At 40.6% G+C, this 12,887-nt stretch overlaps 1 protein-coding gene across 1 annotated transcript in view; it reads left to right on the plus strand.

The window, feature by feature from the left end:
- The window catches only part of CNTNAP5 (contactin associated protein-like 5), a 921,850-nt gene that overhangs the window by 197,959 nt on the left and 711,004 nt on the right, over positions 1 to 12,887 (plus strand). The window contains exon 2 of the mRNA XM_014548314.1: positions 12,442 to 12,546. Coding sequence (XP_014403800.1) covers positions 12,442 to 12,546 — 105 coding nt within the window. The remainder of the gene's footprint in view (positions 1 to 12,441; positions 12,547 to 12,887) is intronic.

Below are 12,887 nucleotides of genomic sequence, written 5' to 3' on the forward strand. Positions count from 1 at the left end.
TATATATTTTCTAAGCAACTAAAACATAAAATTTTACAGCCTAAATTGGCATTGAAAAAATAGGTATATCCTGGGAGAGCAAAGGACATATGATGACAGATTGAAGGCTTTTTAATTTCTCAGTGGAGTCACAATCATTTCTTCCAATTTTTAATAGAATATAATTACTTTTTTTTGAAAAGTTATTTAATTTCCCAACATAAGCGGTTTTTGTTCTCTGGTGAAGATGATGCTCTTCAAACAAAATGAATCAAATTGCTCATCAACTATGAAAAATATTCACAAAAACATTCTAACAAAAGAGAGATATGTTTCAATTATTACCAGTCACGCTCCTGCCCAGAGAAGTGACCTTAACTATGTTTAAGGAATCACTAAAAAATGAAATCCTTTTGAAATGCTTGTTATTATTTTAAAAATGAAATAACAGGCTGCTGTCTTCCTTTGTTTGGACCAGCATTCTAGTTGAGTATGCTTTCCTATTCTACAGATTTTATTTCTTCACAATCAAATTCAACCCAAATAGTTCCTAGCCTCTTTTAATGAGGGCCAGCACAGAATGGTGGTGTGCACATGCTTGAATTATTTTCTAGAACATAATAAAATGACCTTAATAGCTCACTTGAATCAGTGCTTCTTTTGATTTGAGCTTTTTCCTTGTTAGTGATAATAAACTATTACATTTGAATTTGATTCAACATATTTTATCTAAATAATGCCCAATGAATTTAAAGAAAAATCTCAGAAAATTGTAGTGTACAGTATAGTCAAAATTGTGTGGAAAAGAGTTTCAATCATTTTTTTCAATAATTGTTTGGTAAGATTGATTTGAACAACTTGTATGATTTGAATGATACAGATATTTTACTAGTTTAGAACTTTATGCTGTCAACATATGTTGACAAATCATAAATGGGGTTTACTGAAGATACATTCCAAATGAGGAGCGGTTTAGCAAATGCCGAACTTCACTGTCCCATGTGGTAGCCATGTGGCTACTGAGCACTGTAAATGTGACTGGTGCAACTAAGAAACTGAATTTTTAGATTTATCCTATATAATAAAGAGGTGATATGCAAATTGACCATCACTCCAACATAAGATGGCCGCCCCCATGTGGTCAAAGATGGCTGCCCCCATGTGGACACAAGATGGCCGGCATGGGAGGGCAGTTGGGAGGGACCAGGCCTGAAAGGGAGGGTAGTTGGGGGCAATCAGGCCTGCAGGAGAGGGCAGTTGGAGGGGACCCAGGGCAGCAGGGGAGGGAAGTTGGGGGTTACCAGGCTGGCAGGGGAGGGCAGTTAGGGGCAATTGGGCCAGCAGGGGAGCAGTTATGCATTGATCAGGCTGGCAGGGGAGTGGTTAGGGGGTGATCAGGCTGACAGGCAGAAGTGGTTAGGGGCAATCAGGCAGGCAGGCAGGAGAGTGGTTAGGAGCCAGCAGTCCCAGATTGTGACAAGGATGTCCGACTGCCTGTGGGATAGGGCTTAAACTGGCAGTTGGACATCCCCCAAGGGGTCCCAGATTATAGAGGGTGCAGGCTGGGCTGAGGGACACCCCACAGTGCACAAATTTTGTGTACTGGGCCTCTAGAATACATATAATCTACTGTGGTAATGAAGACAATGCATGTTTGATTTGATTATCCATATAAATATTAATAAGAAAATAATGTTACTTTTTTTTTCTCTTCTTTTCTTCCTTCCTTCCTTTATTTTATTTTTTATTTGTTCAGGCAGTTGGGTTTTTGGTGGGTCAGAGAGAGTTAAAAGAGGAGATAAGGAAAGCAAAAAAAAAAAAATAGAGAAGAATTTCAAATTCTTTTGGAAACTATAGATTATTTTTTTTTTGTTCTGCCCAAAATAAAACTATATCTTTCCTTTGGCAGAAAAAAAAGTAGTCAAACCATTAAAACAAATCTTGTGAAGAATAGCATGACTAATTTTTACCAGGCTTATGCACAGGTGGTAGGTAGCTCTGACCTTGTGGTCACCACCTGCAGTGAGGAAACCTGGATTTTGATCCAGTCTAGTCCACTAATCAACAGAGTAATCCTGGGTAGGCCTGCCATCTCCCTGAAACTTGGGATTCTCATTTGTAAAGTGAAGGGCTTAAATTCCACAATTTTGGAGGCTCCTCCTGGCATTTTAAAAATTATTATTCATTAATGAACAGTTGATGTACAATATTATATTAGTTTCAGGTATAGGACACTGTAATTTCACATTTGGATACCTTACCCTGTGAGCACCATTGTAAGCCTAGTATGACCTAGTGATATTCTCCTTAGTCTATAAACACAAGGCTAAGTCGTTTCCAAATAGGACTGGGCTTGTCCAACAGCAGCTGAATGGAAATAGATGAGGTGCTTCCATCACACCTAAAGGCATGGATCTTTATCTGCCTGGGGGTGTGGTAAGGTAGGAGGTGGCCTTTATGTTATCAAGGACAGCAGTAAAGATGGGAGTTAAATTATTTGTTGAAAAAGTGGAGAATAATATATTATATATGAATTGGGTTAGCATTCCTTAAATAGGCTTGTAATGTCATCTGATTTTTGCAATACATTTTTTAGGATTTATTGAAGGGACTTTTTAAGAGCATATTTTGAAAACATTCTTCTATGACACTGCATTCTGTATTCATGAAGTATGAGACATTTTTGGAAAAATGGTCTTTGGGAAAATAATTATGGTCTGTCTCAGGTTATGTATTCAATTGGAACCCTGAGTTTTAGTCCCTCAGTATTTTTCTCCTAAACTTCAAACATCTCTCTCCCTAACCAAATTTCTTTACCCTTTCCTCTTCCCTCATGTAAATACACACACACTTTTAGAGGAATTGACTGATGAATTTAGCATTGTGCAAACACACTGTCAGAGGCTGAGATATGAGTGCAGCCTAAAATTTAATGGCAACATGGAACTGACTATTTAAAACCTGCAGGTGGAGCAGATGGGGCTTTGATTCTCTCCTTCCCAGCCATGTGTTTGGTGTGATGTTGGCCCAGGCTGGTAAGACTGCCAATCACAGAGTGGGGAGGAGGGCCCCATGCTAGGCTGCCAATCACAGAGCGGGGAGAAATGCCCTAGGCAATGTTGTCCTCACTCCCTGTGTGTGTCTTCGCCCCTTTATTTTCCCCCCATTTCATGTTCTCCTTCTCATCTGGTGGATTGTAAACCGTTAGTGCCAAAGAGCTATTGGTGACACTAATTCTTGGGCAGGCTTTGTGATATAGAAACAAAATCCCAGAAATAAATTTGTTGAAATGGTTGCTTTCAATTGGAGCAGATATTAAAGGTGATTCATATGCCACTTCCATTCCATTCTGTACTTTTTTCTTAAAGGGGTTTCCCATCTATTTTTATTCCATCTTAAAATGATTCTATGGCTGCATCTGGCAGAGATGATCCCCTGCAAGACAACAATGGAGATAACACTTAGTGCATTGAGTTCAGTACCTGGAGCCACCGAGGCAACAGCAGAGCCGTTTCTCTTTATTAGTGTAGATGTGCTTTTTAAAGTATAAAAAACCATCTCTACTTTTAACTTTTAAAAGCTTTGTATCTTATTTCCTATTTTCTAAATCTTAACATTCTATTCATCCCATTATTTCATTTATTTGGTTTTGCTTAAAAACCAAATAAATTCTGAAACTATTTAGCACTGTGTTTTTTAATGGTGCTGATGAATGAGGATAGAAAGAAGGGCACAAGGGTGTATAAGAGAAATGTTAAATTTAGGACAATTTTAAAATAGGAAAAAATTCATTTTTTAAACATTTGCTTTTTTTTTCCCTACCAGTTTCTTCTAAAACCCTCCGAAGTAACTTAGTCACCACTTTCAGCTTCTCATATTCCAGAAATTTCAAATTATTTTAATTTATTGAATTTTGTCTTTTCTACCATGAAAAAGGTCTTGTCTCCTAGCTAATCCAGTTAAGCTATGAAGGAACATTCATAATCCTAATGGTTTAATAACTTTAGCATATTTGTGTTCAGACTCTGGCTGAGTGGTATTTGTGAGGGGCATGCTCCGAGCTCTGATTAAAGTTGATCCTGACAACAGGCCCCTTACTTCTGACCTGTGCTTGGTGGACCTCTTTCTGACTGGCCAGCCTGCTATCCTACCAACGACACCTGGCCTTATGCTCAGCTTGCATGTGGTATATGCTAGGAAGTCCCTCTTTTTTCTTTTGTCTTCATGATGCCACCTCTGGAAGCCTAATTTAAAACTGGTATCCCTAGTAAGTGTTGGTGAACAAAACATATTGAAATCAGGATTCTAAAAAGGATGGTTTAATGAGAGTAGAGCTCAGTGGTAAACTGAAGACAGAATATGACATTTGGAAAGCCTGAATTAAGATAAAGTAGTGAAGGTGAAAAAAAAAGTAAGTTTGAATCTGAGAGATAGTTCTAAACAACACAATGATAGGACTTGTGTCTTTTATCCTTTAACTCTAAACAAAGATTTATTGAACATACACATAGTCCCAGGTACTAGCAACAATGGAAAAAAATATCCTTAGTCAATGTGATGATTTATATTGCCCAAATAATTAATACATTGTATATCTCACATATTAGAAGTTTAAGAAACATTCCTTAAATGAGATTGTCATTGATCAATTAGATTTCAGTAGAAAAATAAATAAATAAAACAAACCAGTTAACTTGAATGCAATATTCCTAGCCTGAGAATTGTATATATATATACTAGAGGCCCATTGCATGAAGATTCCTGCAAGAAAAGGGCTTCCTCGGGCCTATTCCTGTAAGAATAGGGCTTCCTGAGGCTGGAGCGAAGCAGAGAAGGGAGCGAAGCCCACCAGCAAATCCTCCCTAAAACCTTATATAGGATTGTTTTAAAAGCCTGGAAAAAATATCAGAGCCTCTTGTTAATCCCGTGGCCCCCGCTTCGCTCCCTCCTGTCTCTGCTGCCTCGCTCCCTCCCATGTCCACTACCTCAGCTCCGCTCCCATCTCCACTGCCTCAGCTTTGCTCCCTTCTCTGCCACTTCACTCCCTTCTGCAGCGCTTGGCTTCCTTCTATGCTGTCTTCAGTCTTCGCTCTGTGCCTGTGTATGCAAATTAACCGCCAACTTTGTTGGGTTAATTTGCATGTCACTCTGATTGGCTGGTGGGCATAGCGGAGGGACGCCAATTTGTATGTTTCTCTTTTATTAGTGTAGATATCACCAGAGGCAGGATGGGGGTGGGGAGGAATAATTTGAGAGAAAAGCAATTTAGGAAAGCATATTTGAGAACCGTTGACTTTGAGCTAACTGTGGCAAATCTGTGTACGGTTGTTCTTGAAAATACAAGAAAGGAAGGACTAAACTCACAATGATAGATCAATGGGAGACTGGCCCTGGCCTGTCTCTGATGCATCGCTGCCATAATTTTAGGGACTTGAAGCAGATTTTTCAGACAGACACTGTACCAATAGCTACAGGGACTTTGTTCAAAGCCCAGTCTAGAGTATGGAATGGAAACAGGGACTTGTGGGTTCCTCCTCCAAACAATACACATGATGGCCTCCCCCATGGCAGTGATGGCTGGGGAACGAGAGGGGGTGATGTGCCACTGCTGGCACTATACTTACTAGGTGCAATTATAATGTCTTCCTGGCAAGCCACTTAGAAGCGCAGGTCAGGTCCAACACCAAATCCTCCCTAAAACCTTATATGGGATTGTTTAAAAAGCCTGGAAAAAATCTCAGAGCCTCTTGTTAATCCCCAGGCAGGACCACCTTGTCACAGGCACTGGGCTCTGAGGGAGGGTGTGTCCATTTCTATCAGGTTTAAGGAATTAGCCAGAATTGCTGTTATTATTTTAAAGCCTGACAGAGCTCCTGGCACTCATAAAGTGCTCAGTAAAGTTTGTTGCTTGAACAAATGAGCAATAACCCCTGCCATGACGAATCTGAAATACAGATGAAGGGAGAAGGACCCCATGCCACAGGTTTTTTACACACAATTGTTCATAAACATAAGGTGCTTCTTAAAGATATATGGGTTATCTTCAACCCACAGTAGATGCTAGGCTTCTTGAACTCAGCATCTGCATCTTTGAATTTAATTACATCTTCCACAGCAAAGAGCCACAGCCATGTGATCCAAAGCCTGGCACTGCCTTGAGTTGGAGATGATTTTTGGACAGAGTTTTAACCTCCTTTTCATGACTCATTGAGAGAGCCATATTTCTTAGTCTGCTCATTAGAATATAATTTATCTTGTAGGATTTCATGGTGCAAAATATGAAGAGGGTCAGATTCAAGAGTCACATTAAAGTGTTTGTTTTTGTAGTTTGTTAAGTGAAATTATAAGTAACAAGAGTAAAAATAAATAAATGAGAATAAAAGCATGAGCAGTCACATCTAAGCACCATTGTCGGCACTACACAAAATGCATGCTTTATGTCTTTTTTTAAAAAGTAGGCCATTATGCGCAAATGTTAAGAGTAATTTTATCTCTCTTATAAATTACAAGTTAGTCTTTTAGGCTCCAAATCCCCATCCTATATAATAAAGAGGTAATATGCAAATTGCCTGTCACACCCTCACACAAGATGGCCACCCTCATGTGGTCAAAGATGGCTGCCACAAGATGGCAGACAGGGCAGGGCAGTTGGGGGGACCAGGTCTGCAGGGGAGGGTAGTTTAGGGTGACAGGGCCTGCAGGGGAGTGAAGTTGGGGGGACCAGGGCAGCAGGGGAGGGAAGTTGGGGGTTACCAGGCTGGCAGGGGAGGGCAGTTAGGGGCAATTGGGCCAGCAGGGGAGCAGTTATGCATTGATCAGGCTGGCAGGGGAGTGGTTAGGGGGTGATCAGGCTGACAGGCAGAAGTGGTTAGGGGCAATCAGGCAGGCAGGCAGGAGAGTGGTTAGGAGCCAGCAGTCCCAGATTGTGACAAGGATGTCCGACTGCCTGTGGGATAGGGCTTAAACTGGCAGTTGGACATCCCCCAAGGGGTCCCAGATTATAGAGGGTGCAGGCTGGGCTGAGGGACACCCCACAGTGCACAAATTTTGTGTACTGGGCCTCTAGAATACATATAATCTACTGTGGTAATGAAGACAATGCATGTTTGATTTGATTATCCATATAAATATTAATAAGAAAATAATGTTACTTTTTTTTTCTCTTCTTTTCTTCCTTCCTTCCTTTATTTTATTTTTTATTTGTTCAGGCAGTTGGGTTTTTGGTGGGTCAGAGAGAGTTAAAAGAGGAGATAAGGAAAGCAAAAAAAAAAAAATAGAGAAGAATTTCAAATTCTTTTGGAAACTATAGATTATTTTTTTTTTGTTCTGCCCAAAATAAAACTATATCTTTCCTTTGGCAGAAAAAAAAGTAGTCAAACCATTAAAACAAATCTTGTGAAGAATAGCATGACTAATTTTTACCAGGCTTATGCACAGGTGGTAGGTAGCTCTGACCTTGTGGTCACCACCTGCAGTGAGGAAACCTGGATTTTGATCCAGTCTAGTCCACTAATCAACAGAGTAATCCTGGGTAGGCCTGCCATCTCCCTGAAACTTGGGATTCTCATTTGTAAAGTGAAGGGCTTAAATTCCACAATTTTGGAGGCTCCTCCTGGCATTTTAAAAATTATTATTCATTAATGAACAGTTGATGTACAATATTATATTAGTTTCAGGTATAGGACACTGTAATTTCACATTTGGATACCTTACCCTGTGAGCACCATTGTAAGCCTAGTATGACCTAGTGATATTCTCCTTAGTCTATAAACACAAGGCTAAGTCGTTTCCAAATAGGACTGGGCTTGTCCAACAGCAGCTGAATGGAAATAGATGAGGTGCTTCCATCACACCTAAAGGCATGGATCTTTATCTGCCTGGGGGTGTGGTAAGGTAGGAGGTGGCCTTTATGTTATCAAGGACAGCAGTAAAGATGGGAGTTAAATTATTTGTTGAAAAAGTGGAGAATAATATATTATATATGAATTGGGTTAGCATTCCTTAAATAGGCTTGTAATGTCATCTGATTTTTGCAATACATTTTTTAGGATTTATTGAAGGGACTTTTTAAGAGCATATTTTGAAAACATTCTTCTATGATACTGCATTCTGCATTCATGAAGTGTGAGACATTTTTGGAAAAATGGTCTTTGGGAAAATAATTATGGTTTGTCTCAGGTTAAGTATTCAATTGGAACCCTGAGTTTTAGTCCCTCAGTATTTTTCTCCTAAACTTCAAACATCTCTCTCCCTAACCAAATTTCTTTACCCTTTCCTCTTCCCTCATGTAAATACACACACACTTTTAGAGGAATTGACTGATATATGAGTGCAGCCTAAAATTTAATGGCAACATGGAACTGACTATTTAAAACCTGCAGGTGGAGCAGATGGGGCTTTGATTCTCTCCTTCCCAGCCATGTGTTTGGTGTGATGTTGGCCCAGGCTGGTAAGACTGCCAATCACAGAGTGGGGAGGAGGGCCCCATGCTAGGCTGCCAATCACAGAGCGGGGAGAAATGCCCTAGGCAATGTTGTCCTCACTCCCTGTGTGTGTCTTCACCCCTTTATTTCCCCCCATTTCATGTTCTCCTTCTCATCTGGCGGATTGTAAACCGTTAGTGCCAAAGAGCTATTGGTGACACTAATTCTTGGGCAGGGTTTGTGACATAGAAACAAGATCCCAGAAATAAATTTGTTGAAATGGTTGCTTTCAATTGGAGCAGATATTAAAGTTGATTCATATGCCGCTTCCATTCCATTCTGTACTTTTTTCTTAAAGGGGTTTCCCATCTATTTTTATTCCATCTTAAAATGATTCTATGGCTGCATCTGGCAGAGATGATCCCCTGCAAGACAACAATGGAGATAACACTTAGTGCATTGAGTTCAGTACCTGGAGCCACCGAGGCAACAGCAGAGCCCAGTCAGAAGGGTCATCTCCTAGGCCAGCCCTCCTGAGACTTTCCACTACCCCACACTGTCCCAAATCATGAGTTAAAAACAGCAAAAACAAACAAACAAAAAACTAATCATTGCTCTCATTTATGCTACATCAGTTTTCTTCTGCTTTAAGAATAACACAGGTGTCTAAAAAGAATGTACACTTTTGGATTTAGAATGGTTATATGGATACCTTACTAACTCCTAGTGACTGGACAATTTAATTTAATTAGAGGACTGGTCTATTCACAATGTAGGTGACACCACGTTTGCTTCTGTGACATGGAGGTGACAGAGGGAACTACCTATTGGCTGGGGGCAGGGAGGTCTTTCTCTCTTCCGATTTGAAATCTTCCCCCTCTTATTGTCTAGAAATAAGAGAGCAAAACTTTGGCCATGGTCTCCAGCAGCCACTGCTCCACTGCACAGGGTCCAGAAGGCAGGAGTCCTGGGATGTCTCTGGGCCCTCCTGTGAGCACAGATTGTTTCCATGGCTTCACTAACTTCCAAAGTAGAAACATTTGTACCACACACTTAGACGCAGGTAAGCACAGTTCAGAATAAGGAAGGGCAGTGGGCAATGGCAGCTGGTGTCCGGGCCAGCAGCTTCGGGGGCTTCTCTCTGCCCCTGGCAGTGCCTTGTGAAGGAGGGACCGCGCAGGGCTGGGGGAGAGACAGATCTGGGCGGCTGGATAGGGAGTGCCCATTTCACTGGCTTGGGGGTGATTTTGGTGAAATTCCTAAACTTTCCCATCAGTTCATTTACTTCTTTACATCGTTATATTTCATAATAGTCTCTGAACTTCTTGAGCTATGACATTTAATTGTGCTCAAATCTATTCCCAATTCCTAACCAAGGTCAAGCATAAAGTAGGATCTTATAAATACTTATTGGACTGAATTACATTGAAATGATTAGGTCACTTCTAGTTCTACTTAGGGGAAAATAGGGTAAGGGACATGATACTAACAAATGCCATCGGTGACACATAAAAAGACCACAAGAACCTAATAAAAATGGTAGCACAGTTTTATGCAAATGATATGGTTAAGAAACACAAAAATGCTATAATAAATATTGTCTTTTACCTGCGAAAGATCTTCGGTTTGCTTGTGAGACTGTTGTGCAGGGCTATGAGTTATTGGGAGCTGTGGAAGCAGTGCTATTTGAAAGCGGAGGATGACTGTGACTGGCATGTGGATGGGTGAGGCTCAGCGCCCGCTGCGCACTAACTGGGATCCTCCGTGGTGTCTGCTGCATGCGCCCGTGCACGTGTGTGTGGAACTGTCCTGTGGGGCTCCGTCCACTCCGGGTCCATTTCCGCACTCACCTGCTGTTCTCTGACGATAAAGCAGGCGTACACAAGTACAAGGTCTGCGTTATGTTTAAGTTGTTTCCCAATGAATAGTGTAAACGGTTTGCACTTCCAAACAAGTGTCTTGGAGGTGGGTATGCACCTTCTCTCACCTGCATCTTTGCCGAGAGGAGTGGCCGGAGCTCATCTTTCTCTTTGGCATGACCCTGTCTGCTGAGGGGCTCTGGCTTTGGTTTCTGTTATTCCCCTTTGGTGAGGTTCTGGCTCTGTTCTGGGTTGGTCCAATAACTCAAAATGTTTTTCAAACATTTGTGTTGGGGAAAACTCAAAATATGCTTTGCCAGTTGATTTTTAAACACATTTCACAAACAGAAAAAATAACCCTTGTGTTTCTCATTAATGTTCCTGCGATTTGATGAAATGCTGCTCCCTCAGAATTTTCTGGATAAATAATCAGCCTCAGAATTCTATATACATTTTCTTTAAAAAATGTCAAATTGACTTTTGATGAAAGCCATTAATGCCATGGAATTTACCTTTAAACTGAATAACACATTCGCAATTTGTTTTGTCTGAAGTCTGTCTAGATTTTATGAAGTCATTTTGCAATGGCCTACAAGAGCAATAGTAAACAAAATGGAAAAAAAATAAAACAGGAAAAGAGTGTTTGTACTGATATGTGAATGCCTTCTTTCCTTCCTTTCCTCCTTCCCTCACCATTCCATTCCTTAAACAAGACTTTATGAAAAGCCTAATATGTTCCAGATACTTTGTTAAGGTTCGCAAAGAGCATGTCACCTCTTGGAGGATACACACAGATGAATAAGATACTACACACCTTTTAGATGACCAACATGCCATGCGAAGAGCAGCATACTCTACACGAGACTGGGTGGTCAGGGCATGAGAGACAATCTGGGATAACATATCTATGTTGCCGTTATTGAGAACACGCCTCTGTCCCACTGTGTTCCACATTGTGGCTGCATCAGACACTTTAGAAAGCATACCTACCATATTTAGGGAAGGCTGGACCGGTGACTACTGAAGTGAATATCACATTAAAGATTGTGCAAGATCAGGACTGTTCTCTATTACTTTGTGCAATTAAAACTAGAAACTCATTTTCCAAAGACTTTCACACAAAGGCTAATGAGAAATTCTCAATTATTCTGTCCTTCTAGATACAACTATTACAAGGGTCCCCGTGGCCTGAATATGAGAGAGTAGTTCAACAATGCTTTCCCTTTTAAAACTCTTCCTTCTTACAGAATAAGCTCAATAGCTATAACTTGAGGCTTTACTGAAACAGTTGACTCAGGAATGGATAGATAATTGGGTTTTACAATTAGACAAATATGGGTGAGAATTCTGGCCACACTATTTTCTTGTGTTGTGATGAAGTATGGTAGCAATCATCTCAGGAAGAAACTATAGTTTAACTTTAACCCTGATGTTTGGCTTCTGTGCTTATTTGCTTTGTTTAACAATAGAAAAGTTACTTTGATTTTCTGAACTTATGTATGCTATCCCATTGTTTGTGATCTCACTGGTTTTAGAAAGCACATTCTTCTGTACCTGGGAACCAGGACTGCACAATTGTCCTAAATTGCCTCAGTGGCTCCAGATAATGTGTTTCTGTCAACTCAGTGGTCCCAAGACCCATGGCTCTAGGCAATGTGTTTCCGTTGATTCAGTGATCCAGAGACCCAAAACTATAATTTAACTAACATTCTCAATTCTGCTTCCATAACTGGTTTGTGCAAACCAGGTTCCTCATTCCAAACCCAAAGATGTAATCGATACCTTTGTGATTTTTGCCTATATAAATCTGGTGTTGCGGCCATCTTATCACTACGAGATTTGAGAGAGCGAAATGCCCCCTCATAGTCCCGGATTTGCAATAAATGTGACTCCTTAATTCAACTTCTTGAGGCATCCTTGTGTGATTCGCAGGGTACATTACAACAGTGACCTTGGACAAAATATCTTTAACATCTCTGAACTTTAGTTGCTCCAACTGTGAAGGAAACACATGTTTTTCAAGGTTGTTGTGAAGAGGAGATGAAATGGCACATGGAAATAAGCAGTGCTGGCCTCATTCAGAGCAGGTGTTAATCAATGATGGTGGGTAATGCATGATTCCTTGCTTGATGGCCTGTCTCTCCCTGATAGAATGTGCCCTCTTTCTCCTGTTGTTTCAGACAACTGTGATGACCCGCTAGCGTCCCTGCTTTCTCCAATGGCCTTTTCCAGTTCCTCAGACCTCACTGGGACTCACAGCCCGGCTCAGCTCAACCGAAGAGTTGGTGAGTAGAGTGACTGCTTCTACAACACAGCCATGGGTAAATGGAAGAAAGTGCACCTCCAGGCACAGAGAGCATGCATGAGAACAGTGCTCAGAAGGAGGATCGAAAGAGGGGTTTCAGTGGGATGAAATATGTCTCCTGGCACAAAATGAATATTCATATTATTCTGATTCTTGTTCCCCCAACCCTCATTATTCCTCCTTGATTATCATGAGAGGCTTTTGAGAAAATATTAAAAAAAAAGAAATGCACCAAACAAAAAACAAAAAAACATTTGCTTTATTTTTAGTGTTTCATATATGTTACACAAACAGCTACAAAAATATATTATTATAGCATTT

This window comes from Myotis brandtii, unplaced genomic scaffold (genome assembly GCF_000412655.1).
Source record: "Myotis brandtii unplaced genomic scaffold, ASM41265v1 scaffold501, whole genome shotgun sequence".
Taxonomy (NCBI): Eukaryota; Metazoa; Chordata; class Mammalia; order Chiroptera; family Vespertilionidae; genus Myotis; species Myotis brandtii.